The sequence below is a fragment of the Perognathus longimembris genome, chromosome 6 (assembly GCF_023159225.1).
Source record: "Perognathus longimembris pacificus isolate PPM17 chromosome 6, ASM2315922v1, whole genome shotgun sequence".
Classification (NCBI taxonomy): domain Eukaryota; kingdom Metazoa; phylum Chordata; class Mammalia; order Rodentia; family Heteromyidae; genus Perognathus; species Perognathus longimembris.
The window spans coordinates 10,971,836-10,989,659 of record NC_063166.1 but is presented as its reverse complement, the minus strand read 5'-3'; the positions used below and the strand labels follow the sequence as shown (position 1 = coordinate 10,989,659).

Genomic DNA, 17,824 nt, shown 5'->3' with positions numbered 1-17,824 from the left:
AAAGCCTCTCATTCCGTCCTAATGGGCCCAGGCGCCCAGGCTGCCCCACCCTCAGGGCGGATCAGGCGGCCGCCTCCTCGGTGGAGCTTAAGGCACATCAAAAGAGCTCTCTGTACCAAAATAGCTCTCGCAGGCCTCGCTGGGGCAGCCTGAAATTATACCAGGAGAGGTTGCTTTTAGGTGAGGGCAGGGTGCTTCAAAGGCTCTTGCTCCAAATGCACCTGTGTGTCTCTGAGAGAGACGTGTGCTCCATCCTTCCCTGCCATTGTCTTCCGTGGGTTGCCACAGATCTTGCCTAGTGCCAGCTGGCTGAGGGGATTGGATTGTCTCTGGAGAGGCCTGTGGGAATAGGCGTGGGATGGATGAGATTTGATCACGGGGGGCGGGGGGTGGAGGGGGTAGGAAGGACACCGGGTGACTCGAAGATAGGGAAACAGCAGGGGCAGACACGGGGTCAGGGCTAGGGGCTGAGAAGGATGGGACACACCCTTAGCAGGAGCGGACGCAGGGGGTAGAGGCCCAGGGTTTAGGAAGGAGGGTTAGAAAGAATGTGGACTCCTCAGAAATGCCAGAAAATAGTAAGGGGGGGAGGGGGGCGTGCTGGTGGCTCACTCCCAGCTAATCAGGGGGCTGAGATGTGAGGATCACAGTTCAAAGTCAGCCCAGGCAGAAAAGTCTATGAGACTCTTTTCCCAATGAAGCAGCAAAAGGCGAGAAATGAGGCTGAGGCTCAAGAGGTAGAGCAACAGCCTTAGGTGGAAAAAAGCTCAGGGATAATGCCAAGGCCCCAGGTTCAAGCCCCAGCACTGGCACCAAAACATAAAAGGAAGAAGAGGGTGGGCCGTTTATGGGTGGGGGGCAGGGTCTCGGGGGGAGGGAGGGAGGCATTGTGAGTGTTTCTGCATAGGAATTGTAGAAACAAACAAAGACATGAGAAAAATGTTGATGAGGGAGAAGAAAGGTTAGGGGAACAGCACTTGGAGTGGGAATCTTCTTCTGTAACACTGTTTGGGAAGACACCAAAAACGGTGCTGCCGTTCTCCCTGCCCAATGCACAGTGACCAGCAGTGCTCTCCTTTATATCTTCCAGACTTCCTACAGTGAACTTGGGGATGGGGTTTTGTTTTCCAGAGCTGGGGATGGAACCTAACACGGTGCACATTTCGATGTCTATCACTGAGCTATATCCCTGCCTCTTCTGGAATCCGATTTCTATAAATATCACAAAAACATTTCAGAAGGTGACTCATCGGCTGTTTGTTGAGCCCTTATTAAATGTGGTGGTGCCGGGTCCATATGTGATGCAGAGAAACGGGAGCTGCCCTCACCACCAGTTACCCCTGACACGAGTTACGGGCCGGCACTGTGGCTCTGCGCAGAGATCAGGAGCTCCGGAACGGAGCCGAGCGATGGGATTCAAGGCTGCTTCCTGCAGCTGGGTGACCTGTGCCAGTGGCTTGCTCTCTGTGAGTCTAGGTCAAGTCATTGGTGGGACAGGATGATACCGGCACCTGCAAGGATTCGTGGAGCTGCTCCACAAGGACACGGCCACGAGTGGATAAGGGCTCGGCTTCTGGAGCCAGCCTGTCTGGGCTCAAATCTTTGCTGAGCCTTGGGGATTCATTTCATCTCTATCTCTACCTCAGTTTCCTGATCTGTAAAGTGGGGATGAAAGCGATGGTGCCTTATTCATGAGATGAGTAAGGGGGAAATAACTAGGGTTTACCCAGGGAACTGTGGGTAAAGATGCTGAGAACAGAGACTGGCATATACAAAGTGCTCAGGACTCATTAGTTGTGCTAACACTAATTATTATTATGATTATCATTATTACTGTTGGAGGAAACAGGATAACTGGAGAAAGTCATGGGGGAGGGTAAGATGTGGGATGGTCATCATCTCTCTCTCTGTCTGCCTGTCTCTCTCCCTTCCTCCCTTCTTCTCCCCTGTCCTCTGGTCCACAGGGTCCTGGTCCTTTACATTTTAAAACAGTGGCCCCCTGCCAGGTGCTAGTGGCTCACACCTATAATAATCCTAGCTACTCAGGAGGCTGAGATCCCAGTTCAAAGCCAGCCTGGCCAGCAAAGTCTATGAGACTCTTACCTCCAATCAATTAACCACCAAAAAAAAACCCTGGAAGTGGCGCCGTGGCTCAGAGTGGTAGGAGGATTAGCCTTGAGCAAAAAGAGCTCAGGGACAGCATCCAGGCCCTGAGTTCAAGCCCCATGCCCCAAAAGGAAAAAAAAAAAATTACTGATGCCTGGCACGAGGTCCCATCTCCTGTTTGGTCCTTCCTACATTCCAAGATGGCTGCTAAGTGGCTCACCAAAGAGAGAGAGGCTGTGGACAGATCATAGAGATACAGAGCGGAGGCTGGGAGGCCAAGTGTGTCTCCTGCTTCTAGTTCACGCGTGGGGCCCGAGGAAAGGAGCCAGCGCTTTTTCAGCAAAAGCAGTTTTGAAGCACCGGTTACATGCCAGCTATCCAGCTATTACTGACTACTTGGGAGGCTGAGTCTTGGGGGGGGGGGGGAATTGCAATTTAAGGCCCGCCCAGGTGGAGAAGTCTGAGAGCTCCATTCTCCACCCTTAGCTGGTTGCAATGCCACCCGGCTCTCATCCCAAGCTAGGGTAGGCGGCGAAGACGGAAAGGACTGAGGTGCCAGGCCAGTCTGGCCCCAAAAATTCCTTGAGTGAGACTCTTGTGTCTATGAAAAGGGAAGCCGGGCTGGCTGGGTGTGTCTCCCATCCCAGCAATTATGGGAAGCCTAAAATAGGTGGATTACAGCCCCCACACTAACTCAGGAGCAAGAGAGACCCTATCCTAAAAATAATGGGTGAAAGCCGGGGCTGGAGGGGTGGCTCAATGGTATCAGGTATCAGACACAGTGAACGCAGTATTTTAAGCCCCCTCCTGCAGCCTCTGCCTCCATCAGTATTTGGGTTCATTAGATCTGCAAAGAGTGACTGAATGAATGAACATACCCTGGGTGTGAGTGAGCTGGGGTGGAATAATGCTTTGGCAGACAGAAAACATCGGGAGGCATTATGAAACTTATTTATTCTATTTTTGTGCTGGTACTGGGGCTTGAACTCAGGGCCCGGGTCATGGTCCTTTAGCTTTGTCCACTTAAGGCTACTACTCTCCTACTTGAGTCACAAGCTCTGCTTTTGGCTTTTTGTTGGCTAATTGGAGATAAGAATCTCATAGACTTTCCCATCAGGGCTGGCTTCTAACTATGATCCTCCCCATCTCAGCCTCTTGTTTAGAGGGGACGAGCTTCTATCATGTGATTGAGCCTCATCTAATCAGCTGACAACCTTAAGGGGGGAGGGGCGGGGGAAGAAAACAAGAAACCAGGTCTCCTGGAGAGGAAGGAATTGTGTCTGCAGATCTTCTGCAGACATTTATTCCTGCTGAAAGTTCCAGCCTGCCAGCTTGCCCTGCAAATTACGGACTTGCCAATCCCACAACCACAAGGCTATTCTTAAAATAAATCAACTTCTCTGCCACTCTTTCTCTCCTCTCTCTCTTTCTTTCTCTTTCTCTCTCATTACCAGTCCTGAGGCTTGAACTCAGGGCCTGGGCATCGTCCCTGACCTTCTTTTACTCAAGCCACAGTGCCACTACTGGCTTTTTCTGAGTGGTAAGATAAGAGGTGATAAGAGTCCCACAGATTTTCCTGTCTGGGGCTGACTTCGAACCTCCATCCTCAGAGCTCAGCCTCCTGAGTAGCTAGGATTACAAGCGCTGGCAGCCCGACCCACCTCCTTGTTTTGACCATGTGAGAGAATGATCTCTTCCTTAAACAAATACAGGAAATTGTGGCAAAACAAACTTCTCTGCACTTTGGACTATACTACAAATAGAATTTTAGAGACTTAAAAAAAAATAAAACAAATGGCTATTATCGATTATATCAAAAGCAATATTTGTCTTGCGTATCTGCGGCCTCCAGCATTGCCCGTGTTCAGGGTAGCTTGTGTGCTTCTGACGTGGGGGGTGGGGCACGGGGGGGGGGCAGACGGCTTGGTTTGGGGTTTCTCAGGCGAGAGGGCTGAGGAGGGGACCCCTGGAACAGCGGGGTCCCGTAGAGAGAGCTCACACTTCTGCAGCACCCCCTTCCCCCCTCCCCCCACCCAGGGGGGAAAAAAAAAAAGATTCCTCGGTAGTTGTTGTTGTTGTTATTATTATTTTGGAAAAGGTCTGAAACATTCACCCCGAGCAAGTGGGAACAGGCTGGACCAGCTGAAAATGCCCGGGCGCTGGGGCCGCGGAGCGCCGTGATATAATTAGCTGTTTTTTCCAGCGGCGAGTGGGCGGCTCACTCTTCTGGCTCCGGGTGGGGACAGCGATGATGCAAGGAGCGGCAAGCCCGGGCAAGGCCGCAGGGGCCCGGACCGTGGGGGGCAAGGCCAGGGCGCCAGTTTGTTTGTTTTTTTCATATCACCTGTAACACGGGGTGGGGGGGGGTGGTGGTCTTGAAGCCCCCACTCCCCGTTTTCCTTTGGTAGGTTCTGGGAGGGCTAAGATGCTGGGTTGTTTGTTTGTCTAATGTTATGATCCAAAATGGTATTATGCAGACGCCTGTGGCTCACCCCTGTGATCCTAACTCCTCGGGAGGCTGGGATCTGAGGATGGATGGTTCGAAGCCAGCCCCAGCAGGAAAGCTCATGAGACTCTTATCTCCAATTAACCACCCCAAAGCCAGAAGAGCTCAGGAATAGCAGACAGCTTCGGTGCTTGGTTTCCTCTCTTCTGGCCGCATCTCTGAGTATTGGGGAGTTTATTCCAAGGGGGTCCCTTTCCTCCCCCTCCTCACAGGGAGAATCACGGGGCTGGAGAGAGGATGGCTTGTTTTTGGCTTATGGAAACTGAGAAAGAATTGGCCTTTGGCCTAAGTCTCAGCATGGGCTAGGGGAGTCCGGCTTCCCTCCCCTCCTTCCCCCCTCCCCACCCCAACCCCACCCCCACCCAGCACCCCTCGGGGGCTGTGCCTGCACCTCTGGTAATGAAAGGACTTTCTTAGTCAGCCTGCTCGGGGCCCCAGGGCACTTTCAGAGGGATTTGCTGAGCAAGGGATTTTCCTGCGTGCCGGCCAGTGACTCCCAGGCTTTGATGTCGACTAGTTAGTCAAAAAAAAAAAAAAAAATCAAGCTGTTTTCAGAGGAGGAAGTTGGGCCCTGCTGTGGGACTCGCCGGGGCACACTGCCTCTTTTGTGTCCTATTTCCGCTTTGGGAACGGAGAAGGACCTGGGTCTACCTCACAATTCCCCATCACCAGAGGAGTGTAGAGGCTGTGGATACCAGAACTTGGTGTATTTATCATCATTTTTGATGCCAGGATTGGGACTTGGACTCAGGGCCTGGACACCGGTCCCTTCGCTTTATCACTCAAGGCTAGAGCTCTAGGGCTTCAGCCAGGGCCTCGCTGACAGCTTTTTGCTGGTCCATTGGAGATGAAAGCCTCACAGATGTTTCCTGTCTGGGCTGAGTTCCAACTGTGATTCTCAGATCTCAGCCTTCTGAGTAGGGAAGGTTACAGGCTGACCCGCCAGCACCCAGCCAAAAGTGTTCACTGTGGAGACGCAGAAGCCTAGGTGCCATGTATGGCAATGCATGCAGACTTAGCAGGAAAAGATCTGGTAGAAAATGGGGGACAGGGGGGGTCCCATGGGCCTTGCTCCCTGCTGTCCTGCGTGGCTAGCAAATGCCATGCAGATCCGGGCCTTCTCAAGGTGCAGCCACAGACCACACTACATCTGTGGATTATGTGTGCGTGTGTGCGTGTGTGTGTGTGATTCCAATCCTCCAATGGTCGGGAGCCAGGTGTGAGCAGATGAACACATCTTCACACCCCCTCTGAACCTACCGCTGAAGGCAGACATCTCCAGGCCCTAGGCAAGATGGGTGTACCTCCCTTCCTCCTTAGGGGGTCATCAGAAGGCTGGTCTAGGTGGGAAGCCTGGAGTAGAGGCCTCTTGGGAGGTGTGTCTATAGGTGTGGGTGTGTGGGGGGGGTGCCGGTCCAGGGTGAGGGGGTGAATTTGGGACCAGGCTTATATGGGGTCTGAGCGAGGCAGGATATTGAAAGGTCCACTAGGTCTAGGAAGTTGGGGCCCCCAAAGGGTTGTGGACAGCAGGGCCTAGGCGAGATGTCTGCCTGCATAGCAAAGCAGGTTCCCATAGAGAGGTTTTGCCTGGTGCCTGCATAGCAAAGCAGGTTTGCATACTGAGGTTCCGCCTAGGGTGGGGGTCAATCCTCCAATTTGAAGCTGCAATCCTTCTATCTCCACCTCCGTAAAAAGCAGCAGAGTGTGCTCAAGGCTTGATAGCTATGAAAGAAACACAGCTAGCGGGACCAAACCCAAGGTCTTCCTCTCGCTATAGATTCCAGGGGAACTCGATCCAGGACTCATGATGGGTCCCCAGTAGAACACCAAAACCTTGGCCACCACCCAGATGTCCACGGACAGATGGCATAACTGGTACCCGGGAACAACTGAATGAAGCTGTTGGTGCCATGTCAAAAAAACACACAGTGGCTCACGCCTGTAATCCTAGCTACTCAGGAGGCTGAGATCTGAGGAGAACAGTTCGTAGCCAGCCAGGGCAGACAAACCCAAGAGACTCTTATCTCCAATTAACCAGTCAAAAGCTCCAAGTGGAGGTGTGGCTCAAGTGGTAGAGCACCAGCCTAGAGCAGAAAAAGCTCAAGGGCAAGTTCAGGCCCCAGTACCAACACCAAAACCAAAACAAAACCCCCAAACCACCCTAGTGGCACGGGTCCCCAATACCAAAAGAAAGAACCAGAACAGCGGTCTTCGAAACCATTCATTTGCTCACGGCTTTACATCGTGGGGGCTTATCTGTTCTCCATGTGGCGTGAGCTGGGGAAATGTGATTATACCGGATTGGCCGCCAAGATGGTCCCCACACGGTGTCTTAGATGATACTGGCTGCACAGGGGCCAATTGAGTCTGCAGGTGCTGAGGACTGTTTATGGAGGAACAGCAAGGGGCACAGACCTTCCTCTCCGGGGGTGATAGGGGGTCTGAGCAAGAAGGCAGAGGTTAATGAAGGAGCTGCTAGGTCTAGGAAGCTGGTGGCTTTTCCTGGGGCCCACAATGCATTGTTTACAGCTGGGCTGAGGTGAATTGCCCTGCCGCCCTATCAACGCACGTTCACACAGACCTGGGGGTTTGCCTGGTGTCTGTATGCGCCTGGAGCAATAGGGTGAGGATCAATCCTTCCGTGCTTACTGCTGAGTTCTTCTGCTGCTGGAGCTTATAGCTAAGTCCTCGGGTGGTGCATGTAGCTCAGTTCTTCTTAGGGACTTGACCTTGCTCTCTGCCTAGGGCCCATTCCCCTGCAGAGGGGAAGCCATGTCAGATGACCGGCCAAGGACTGCTTCCTAGTCAGGGAACGATAGCTCCATCCACCCCAGAGCTCTCTAGCCGGCTCCAGATAAACTGAGACTACTGTAAGGCCTCTGGTCTACAGAGCCATTCCTCTTTCTGCCCACCCTGTTTCTTTTTGGGTTTTTTTGGCCAGTCCTGGAGCTTGGACTCAAGGCCTGAGCACTGTCCCTGGCTTTCTTTTGCTCAAGGCTAGCACTCTGCCACTTGAGCCACAGCGCCACTTCTGGCCGTTCTCTATATATGTGGTACTGGGGAATCGAACCCCGGGCTTCATGTATACGAGGCAAGCACTCTTGCCACTAGGTCATATTCCCAGCCCCACCCTGTGTCCTTTACACCCAGATGGGCATGGACTGCAAATGCACCCTCTTCCCACAATAGCCCTCCTTCAAACGCAATCTCCATTCCCCTGCATTTCCTGGGCAGCCTGCTTGGGGTACTAAAGCCCAGTGATTTAGCCGAGTCCCAGGCGTCCTTTTCCTGGAAGGGTTGGGGGTCTAGTAATAGTACTAAATAGGCACAGCGTGATTTCTGGGTACCAGGCTAAGCCCTTTGCCCACATTGTCTTACTTAATGAAGATCAGAACTTCATGCCAAAGGAATGAATTTCCAATGGTGAAATCTCAGCTTCGGGTGGGAGTTTTGGTGTCGGTGGGGGCTGCAAATTTGGTCACCAATATTTCTGTGATGCCCTATGGCCACACCTGGTCCCTGCACCCGGTGGATTAAGACCCCCCCCCTCTCCCGCCAGCTCCCAGCCCGCCAGGGTGGGGGCTCCCTTGCTTCTAAGCAAGTGGTCACGGATAGGACTGTTGTGCTTTTCCGTGGGGTCTCTCTCACTTCTTGCGAGCTCGTGCGAGGTGATTTCTCTGAAGGCCGGCGTGTCCTGTGTGGACAACCAGTGCTTTTCTCAGAAGCGCTGCCATTGTTCCCCCACTTCCTCTCCTTTCCTGGGTAGCTCAACCCAGAGCACTTGCCACCGGCACTGTCTTGGCTGTCCTCAGCTCCCGCCCGGCTCCTCTTCCTGCTTCACCGCACTCCCCCCGGGGAAGCGGGATCTCCCAGGAGCCTCCCGCACCCCAGGCCCACTCTCCCTCGCCCCTAGACACCCCCTTTCTGGGAGCATGCCCAGGCAGCAGGCTGCGGCCAGGACTGGCCCTCTGGTCCTTGGGAACAAGTCCTAACATGCCTAGCTGGGGAGCAGAAGAGGCCGGAGGCGGCTTCATCCTGGGGGCCCCACCCCCGGAACCCCTGGTGGCCTTGGCCTGGGTTTCTCTGGACACAAAATGGGTGATTCTCAGGTCCTTTGGGTTGGGCTAGGGACCTGGGGTGTATGATGATGATGTGTGTCACGTGTCTGTGTCTGAGTATCTGTGTCTGCGCATGTAGTAGACTGTGGCTCTGTGTATGCCTGTAGGTGAGGCTGTGGATCTCTATCCGTGTGTGCACGATGTGTGCTGTGTGTCTATGTATCTCTGTATGTATGTTTTTATGTGTCTGTGTGTATATCTCTGGGTGTATGTTTATATGTATGTCTACACGTGTGTGTACTTATCTGTGTCTGTGTATATGTCTGTGTGCATGTCTATGTCTGTGTCTGTATGTCTGTGTGTCTGTATGTGTATCTATGTGTCTCTGTGTGTATGTCTGCGTGTGTCTGTATGTGTGCCTATGTGTATGTCTGTGTGTCTGTGTGTATGTCTATGTGTGTGTCTGTATCTGTGTCTATGTGTCTGTGTGTGTGTCTGTCTGTATGTGTGTCTGTGTGTGTGTCTGTGTGTGTCTGTATGTCTGTGTGTATCTGTGTGTATGTCTGTATGTGTGTCTCTGTGTATGTCTCTGTGTGTCTGTCTGTGTGTATGTCTGTGTGTGTCTGTATCTGTGTCTATGTGTCTGTGTGTGTGTCTGTCTGTATGTGTGTCTGTATGTCTGTGTGTATCTGTGTGTATGTCTGTATGTGTGTCTCTGTGTATGTCTCTGTGTGTCTGTCTGTGTGTATGTGTGTGTCTGTATGTCTGTGTGTGTATCTGTGTCTGTGTCTGTGTGTGTATATCTGTGTGTGTCTGGGTGTTTGTCTGTGTGTGTCTATGTGTGTCTGTATGTGTGTGTGTTTGTACGTCTGTATTTGTGTATATGTCTGTGTGTGTCTGTGTGTATGTCTATGTGTGTCTGTGTGTATCTGTATGTGTGCGTGTGTATGTATGTGTCTGTGTCTGTGTATATGTGTCTGTGTCTGTGTGTGTATCTGTATGTCTGTGTGTGTCTGTGTCTGTGTGTATGTCTGTGTCTGTGTGTATGTCTGTGTGTGTCTGTGTCTGTGTGTGTCTGTGTGTATGTCTGTGTGTGTCTGTGTCTATGTGTGTGTCTGTGTGTATCTGTATGTCTGTGTGTATGTCTGTCTGTGTGTGTCTGTGTGTGTCTGTGTCTGTATGTATGTCTGTGTGTGTCTGTCTGTGTGTATGTGTGTGTGTCTGTGTCTGTGTGTATGTCTGTGTATCTGTATGTGTGTGTGTCTGTGTCTGTGTGTATGTGTGTGTGTCTGTGTCTGTGTGTATGTGTGTCTGTGTGTGTATCTGTATGTCTGTGTGTGTCTGTGTCTGTGTGTATGTCTGTGTGTGTGTCTGTGTGTATGTCTGTGTGTCTGTGTCTGTGTGTGTGTCTGTGTGTGTCTTTGTCTGTGTGTGTGTCTGTGTGTGCACTGAAAGTCAGGAGGGACTTTGGCTCCCTTGCTCCCTCAGGGCGTGTGCCTGGCCATGGTCAAGTGCATGTGCATGTGTATGTGCACGGCTGCAAACACTCAAAAAATACCAAACAGTAAAGAAGACTTAGTAAGTGCTTCATAAATATTTGCTGAATACTTTTGTGGTGTAGTGGGGACCCAGAAGTTATTTTAAAAATGGACTTCCCAACCTTAGCAACAACAAAAGAATTACTTCACTGTGAAGCTCAGGACCATAAAATGTCAAATAACTCACCACAAGCCTTCATTAAAAATGTGTTTTCCAATAAAAAAAATGTAAAAAAGAAATGTTTTCCCCCAAAGTAAACACAGTCAGACAATGTCAAGCCTATTTGAAATGCCTGCAGGCCAAGGGGGTGGGGGCAGGGCACAGCAGGGGGGTGGCCTGTGGCAGTCCAGCGTGTGGGCCAGGGTGGCAGAAGCTGGGGTGGGCAGGGTCTGGGCACAGGCCAGGGACTGGCTCAGGGGACAGGAGGGCCAGGGATGGGGGCCGGGGTCCTCCCATCCGTCCCCCCACCCCCCCGCCCCGGAGGCTCCGTGCCCAGCAGATCAGCCGGTCCTCCCTGAGGTCAGCTGCGTTAGAGGAAGATCACTGGGCATGCCTGGGCAGAGATCTCCAGACCCATGCCGCAGCTGTCAGCAACTGCAGCCACTCCAAGGCGCAACTCCACTTGAGTTTGTGACATTTCAGTTCAGATGAACACATCAATGTTTGGGTTTTTTTTCTTTTCTAAATTCATTCCCCCCTTCCACCCCCCCGGGACAAGGTCTCACTATTTAGCCCAGGCTGTCCTTGAACTCACCATCCTCCTGCCTCAGCCTCGGTGGGCTTCTGCAACTTTTGAAAAGCAGAACTGCCCTCCATTTGAAGAGGAGGGAGGAGGCAAGGGTGAACAAAGTGGAGGTGTATGGTCCTCCACTTCTGCCCGCCAGGAGCATCAGGGGACCCATTTAGAACTGCCCTTTGTCACTGTCACCCCACTAAACTGCCTGGAAAGGAGGGGGAGCCTGGGCTTTTTCCTCCCTCAGAAAGGCACAGAAATGGAGAACAAGCAGAGAGCTCTGGGCAGAATGCAAAGGGCCAGCCAGACCTTTTGTTTGCTGTGCTATCTCAATCAGGTCGTAGGACTTCTCTGAGCCTCCTCCTATGTGAAGCTACCCAGGGGATAACTAGCCCTCTAAATCGGTCTCCCCTCCTTTCCTCTCAGGCCCCACTACCTTTGCCCTGACCTCTTCTGCTGAGGTATGTGTGTGGGGTTGGGGGGGGTACGGGGAGACTGGTTCCCCTCATTTCCCCTGGAAAATCACCAACTCCTCCTTCGCTTCCTTGACAAGCAACAACCTCCTATGTGCCAGTCGCGTGGGGCCTCAGTTTCCCCCTGCGTGAGATTGGGGATTGAATCCCACTTCAGCTCCAAAGATGCTTTGTTAGAGTGTCCGTGAACCCCACGTGCCTCGTGCAGCACCAATGAGCACTGTTACAGTGGGCTATTCTAGAAAGTGCTCAGTCAGGAACAGTACGCAGGAGGAAGAGGTGGTCCCGACCCGGGGGAGCCACCACATCAGGTCCAGGTGGGGCGGCATCCCGGGGCCGGGGCCTGGTGAGGAAGGCCCCGCCCAGGGGCGTGGCCTGCCAACGAGCGACGCGCCGGATCCCGCCCAGGGGGCGTGGCCGGCCGGCGAGTGTCGCGTGTGGCCCCGCCCCTGGGCGTGGCCGGCGCGGATGCCTCGGGTCTCCCCGGGGGCGGGGCCGGCGCTTACGCGACAGCAGGCCCCGCCCTCCAGGGGTGGCTATAAGAGCGCGGCGCGCGGGGCGCTGCTGGTGCGTGAGCAGCTGGCGAGCTGGGGCTTGAGGAAGCCGGGTTCTCGCGCGGGATTCATCCGAACAACTGAGACCCTCGAGCAGGTGAGGGCGCGGGGCACAGCAGCCAGGGCCGTGGCTCTGGGCGGAGCCCAGCGGGTCCCGCGAATGTCGGCTTACGGGGGACCCTGGGATGCCGCGTTTGCGCTGGTGTCACAGGTGTTCCCGCGGCAGGTGAACGACGGGCGTGGGTCCGGCGCGCTGGGTTTGCGCCCACGGGCGTGGGTTCTGAGCGGGTGGCGACAGTCACCGAGCCCTCGCACCGTGCGGGACTCAACGAGGACAGAGAGATCTGGAGTTCGAGGGATCTTCAGATCTTTAGTTCTATTCTGCTCTCTTGAGACCCCGGTGGGGCGAGGTGGGGCGAGGGGCGGCGTGGAAGGAGGAGGCCGGGGCCCCCGGGTGGGGGCGCGTCCCTCGGTCGAGCCGTGGGGACAAAGCCGTGGGCCCGGAGGGGACCCGAGTTGGACCCGTAGTGATAGGGGATGCGGAGCAGAAAAAGTTCATCAGGGAGCCGATCCGGATCGGCTCTCGGATCCAATCGGCGCCGCCCGGGCCCCGGCTCTTGATGTCCTGGGCACCTGGACCGCAGTGTCCGCCACCCCGCTGGGCGCTGAGGTCAGCGCGGGCTGTGTCCTGGCCCTTGGGAACGAGCCAGGATACGTCCCCGAAGGGCATGCGAAGGGGTGACTCACTGTGACCCAGGGCACCCCGGGATCAGACCCTCGCGGCGTTCGGGGGGCCGTGGCACCCCCGAAGTCCCCTTCCCTGCCCCGCCTGGGTCTCGGCGGCCCCTCCCTCCCCGTCAGCACAGTGACCTATTTGGCTGGCACAGAGTGTTCCCAGGGAAGTCGGGACACTGGGAGGTCCCGGGCCCGGTGTCCGGTCCCCCTCGGCGCGCCCTTCGGGGCGACGCTGCCCCGCGGCGGGAGCGGGGCGGGGTCCCCCGCCCAGCCGTCCTGCGGGGCGCGGGGTTCCAGAGCGGCGGCGGCGGCGGCGGCGATCAACCAGCGGGGCGGCACCGGGTGGGGGGCGGCTGGGATCCGCGCGGGGTGAGGCTTCGGGGCGCCCCGACCTAGCGCGCCCCGCTGGTCGGGAGGCTGAGCGGAGCCGGACGGGGAGGCGCTCCCGGGGCGCACCCGCTCCGTCTGGAGCCCTCGGGATCACTCGCACCTTCTAAGAAAGATTATGAAAAGAATCTCAGGACTGGATCTGGCATTTGGGGGGCGCCGGGGCCGCTTCCTGTCTGGGCGTGCCCCCCACGTCGGGTTTCTGGGAGGACCCCCGAGCGGTTCCCGTGTTCCTCGCTCTCGTCTATTTTTATTTTCCGGGGATCTGAGTCATCCCGGGCTTTGGGCGCGGAGGTAGGTGGAGGGGCCCGACCTCCGCGCGCCTGGGCGTGCCCGCGGGCGCGCGTGCGCGTGGGCGCGGGAGCGCGCGCGGTTTCCCAACAGCGGCGGGAGTTTCGGAAGCCGCGCTGGCTCAGGGTGACGTGTTCCGGGCCCGGCCCCTCCCTCCCTCCCTCCCCTCCCCCTCCTCCCCTCTCCCCCCTCCCCTCCCCTCCCCGCCCCGCCCCGCCCCGCCCCACTCCAGGGTGACGCGCCGCCCGCCCGCCCGAGTGCAAGCAGGGTTTGGGCGGGCCGGCGGCAGCGCCCCGCAGGAAACTGACTCACCCCGCGTCGCGCGCTGTCGGCGCGGCCCACGCACCTCCCACCCGCGCGGTTTCCCGGAGCCCGGCGCCCCCTCCCGGCCGCGGCGCGAGCTGCAGCCCGCCGGTGCGGAGCGGGCGCCCCGGGAGGCCCCACCCCGCCCCGCCCCGGGAGTCCGCGTCACCCCCGGGGTTCCCCGGCCCCCGCCCTGGGCGCTGGAGGCCCAGGCCCGGGCGCGGGCCCTGGAGCCGCGGATCTGCGTCCTCCAGCAGCCCCCGAGCCGAGGGCTTCGCCCCTCGTGTGCTGCTTCTGGGAGGGTTTGGCCGGCCTGGAGAACCGCTCTCGCTCCCGCACTGCCCGGGTGACACGGTGGGCAGAAGTCCCTTGAGGGCTGTGTCTTGGACGGCAGTGGACTTGGTCCCCCGTGGTCATGTGATTTAGGGGCACGTCCTCTATCTTTCCCCGGGCCTGCCCATTAGCCCTATCGGGGACCCCCCTTCCCCTCCTCCCTTCCAGCTGAGAGTGGAGGGCGATTACTAGGGGGGGGGGGGAATGGAGATGGGGGGCGTGGCCCCTCCGCTCCCACTTCTCAGCCCGCGCGCCTGGGGCCTTTCCCCAGGGAAGTCCTCTCCCTCCCCGAGTCATCCAGCACGCAGCCTTGGGCCACGGCGGGCCCTGCCGGAGGCCCCCCCCCCAGGAGGAGGGGGAGCCCAGCCACCTCTCATGTTCCCTGCCTGGGCACAAGGGGGTGGGCAGGGCCCGGGAGGTGTCTAGACTTCAGATCACCTGATCTGCATGGCAGGATGTGGCTCAGCTGGTGAGCCGATCACCTCCCTGCCCTGCCCTGCCCGGCCCATGCCCCCCTCTTTTCCCCCTGATGACACCCTTGGGAAAGGCCCTCGCCTTCAGCACCTGTCAGCTGCTGTCTGGGGAAGGAGGTGGCTAGGGGGAAGCTCACCAGAACTGTAGACAGAAATAGCAACCCTTCCACTTTCCAAGCCCTTCTGCCGCCCCCAGCCAGGCGCCGACAGCTAACCAGCTCATCCTCACCCCTGCGCCCATTTTACAGATGAGACAAATAGAGGGATGTGAAGCCAGGGCCACCCAGCAGAGCCTGGATTCCAACCCAGGCAGTGTGGCTCTGGATCCGCCCGCACCTCACTTAGCTGCCTCTCCATCATCTTCCAGCGGCCTTGGCTGACCCAAGGGCCTGCCACACACAGCCTTGATTCTTATTCTATTTTTTGGTAGAATTGGGATCTGAATTTGGGGCTTGGAGCTAGAAGACACTCTTTGACTTGAGCCACGCCTCCCTTTTTCTTTGTTTTTGCGTGCACCCCGGTCCATCTCTGCTCCTTGAGTAGAATTACAGGCATGCCCCTACTAGACCGGGCTACAGCCGTGCCCTTTAAACTCCCATCACCTGTTCATAGATGAGGCAATTGAGGCCAGAGACCGGAAACATCCTTGCTGAGGTTTGGGGAGTCAGGAGCCCAGCTGGGAATTTGGTGCCTTCCCCCAGATTCCAGGGAGCTTTTTCTTTGGCGGGGCAGGGCCCTTCGTGCGGGCAGCTGGGCGGCTGTGGCTCATCCCTGGGCTCCTTTGCAAAGCTGTTGACCTCTTGTCCAGGAAGCTGGGCCGCTGGCCATTCCCACGTGTTTAGGGCATTGACATGTAAATGGCCTCCTGGGGGGGAGGGAACCCTGACTGGCCCACAACACCTGTTGGTAAACCCCACAGCTTGCAGTGTACTTGCTTCTGTGCCCTTCAGCCCTGACCTTGGGGAGCTGGGCTGGGCCCAGCCGGCCCCTTCCCCACCCCCAGAGTCTGTTAGTCCTGCAGGAGGAGCCAGAGAGACCCGGGCTTCCCCCCCATGACCGGCCCTCCTTGTGTCTCCTCGGCAGGCGCCATGTCCCAGCGGTCGAGGGACCCCCGCCCCATCCCGCAGCGCAGCAAGGCCTGCCGCTGCCTCTTCGGGCCGGTGGACGGCGAGCAGCTGCAGCGCGACTGCGACGCGCTCATGGCCAGCTGCCTCCAGGAGGCCCGCGAGCGGTGGAACTTCGACTTTGTCACCGAGACCCCCCTGGAGGGCGACTTCGCCTGGGAGCCCGTGCAGGGCCTGGGCCTGCCCAAGCTCTACCTGACCCCCGGGGCCCCCGGAGACCTGGGAGGGAGCAAGCGGCCCAGCACCTCCACCGCCCTGCTGCCCCCGCCCGGCGAGCACGATGACCACGTGGACCTGTCGCTGTCCTGCGCCCTGGTGCCTCGCTCGGCCGAGCAGCCCGACGGCTCCCCGGGGGCGCCCGGGAGCTCTCAGGGCCGGAAACGCCGCCGGCAGACCAGCATGACAGGTGCGTCCCCCCTCCCCTCCATCGGGGACCCCCAGGACCCCCGCCTGGTCCAGTTTAGAGCTTCATCGGGGGGGGGGGGGGGAAGCCGCCCAGAGCAGGGAAGCAGCTGGCCTGAGGTCACACAGCCAGTCTGCAGCCGCTGCCACTGCCTGGGAGCTTCTAAAGTGACTTTATGAAGTCCCCTCCCTGAGAGGGAGCCGACGCTTAGCCAGATGTCCCTTTGTCCCCCGGGAGGGGTGGCCCTCGCCCGGCTGACCCTGTGCTGTCTCCACAGATTTCTACCACTCCAAACGCCGGCTGATCTTCTCCAAGAGGAAGCCCTGAGCTGCCCCCCCTGCCCCCCGGAGGCTCTGCTCCACTCCCGGGGGCCCCCGGCCCCTCTGCGTCTCCTGTCTCCTCCCTCACCTCGTGCGTCTTAATTATTATTTGTGTTTTAATTTAAACTCCCTCATGTACATACCCTGCCTGGCCCCTCCCGCCCACCTCTGGCATTATTTAAAGAAAAATACCCTTAGATAGTAGGACGGTAGACTGATCAGAGGGCGGGACATTTTTTACTCAATGAAATATTATTTAAATCCTTCTTATCCCAGATGCTTTCTTCTCTCCCCCCACCCCTACTGTGGCCTCCACCCTGTCCTGGATGTGGATTCCTCTGGATTTGAGAAGGAACTAGGTAGCACTTTGAAAGGGCCCAGCCGAGCGGGGACAGTGTCGGAATCCGTGGGGACGCCCCACCTCCTGTATGGGGAGCAGGGTGACCCGGCTGGGGGCACGGAATGTGGCACTGGCCTAGCTCGTGACGCAAAGGCAGGGGACTGTCGGGCCCTGTAGCAACCCCCACTCCCTCCCCCCCCCAAGCCCCTTCTGCCTCAGTGTTTGAGCCTCCCTCCCTGTGGGCTCCATAGCTACTTTTGGGGGGCCCTCAGCTGTCCTCCTTTCACAGCTGGCTCTCAAGGCCCCTCTGCTGCTCTCCCCTCCCACCCCCCGTGTCCTTCCCCCTCAGGCCCCTCTTGGATCCGGGGGACAGCGCTGAGCACTGTGGCCCCTCCCCCATGGGCTGGAGGGAAAGGGTCACCCACAAAGTAGGGGGCCTCCCAAGACAGGGTCCCCAGCCCCCCTGTGACCTCCCACGCCACCCGGCTCCATGGCACTTGGAGTGGCAGTTGGACGTGGCGTCAGAGGCGGGTGGGGGGGGGCACAGTGCGCAGCAGTTGTGCGTGTGGGCTGACGTGAGCTGGGGGGGCGGGCGCTGTCATTCCCAGCACTGAACACTGAGCCCCCCACCCCCCGGAGGCACCAAAGCACTTAGTGGGTCTGACCCCCACCCCACTCCAGCTCCTGACACCCGGGCCTGGCCTGCACCCCCACTGCTGTCTCCCTCCCAGCCCCACCCATGGTGCTGGCTCCGCTCACCGCCAGCAGGTGCTCAATAAACGTTTCTTTTTGACTTGCCATATGCTGCGTGGTCATTCCACCTCCACACTTAGGGAAACAGAGAATACCTTACAATTGTTTTTAATAAAGTGTCGTACGGAGTGGGGGTACCAGTCAGTCCATAGGTCACGTCACGAGGACATTTCATTCCAGACAGTAATTGTGAAGGGCTCGGCACCGTGGCTCATGCTGCGTTCGAGTGGCTTGAACTCAGGCCTGGGCCCTGTCCCTGACCTTTTTTTTCCCCTCAAGGCTGGCACCCTACCACTTGAGCCACAGCTTCACTTCTAGCTTTTTGTCAGTTTATTGGAGATGAGAGTCTCACAGACTTCCCTGCCCGGGTTGGCTTTGAACTGAGATGCTTCA

The 17,824-nt window shown here is 57.3% G+C and overlaps 1 protein-coding gene across 1 annotated transcript; it reads left to right on the top strand.

Moving 5' to 3' along the window:
• The first annotated feature begins 11,987 nt into the window (after positions 1-11,987).
• Cdkn1a (cyclin dependent kinase inhibitor 1A) lies at positions 11,988-17,476 on the top strand. Its single transcript, XM_048347854.1, has 3 exons — positions 11,988-12,066; positions 15,575-16,021; positions 16,296-17,476. Exons 2-3 carry the CDS (start codon positions 15,580-15,582, stop codon positions 16,343-16,345), a joined length of 492 nt encoding a protein of 163 aa, XP_048203811.1. The 5' UTR covers positions 11,988-12,066; positions 15,575-15,579; the 3' UTR covers positions 16,346-17,476.
• The last annotated feature ends 348 nt before the right edge of the window (positions 17,477-17,824 follow it).

Coding starts and splice junctions, on each gene's coding strand:
- Cdkn1a (XM_048347854.1), top strand. CDS start 15,580: ATGTCCCAGCGGTCGAGGGACCCCCGCCCCATCCCGCAGCGCAGCAAG. Junction 16,022..16,295: donor CCGGCAGACCAGCATGACAG/GTGCGTCCCCCC, acceptor CTGTCTCCACAG/ATTTCTACCACTCCAAACGC.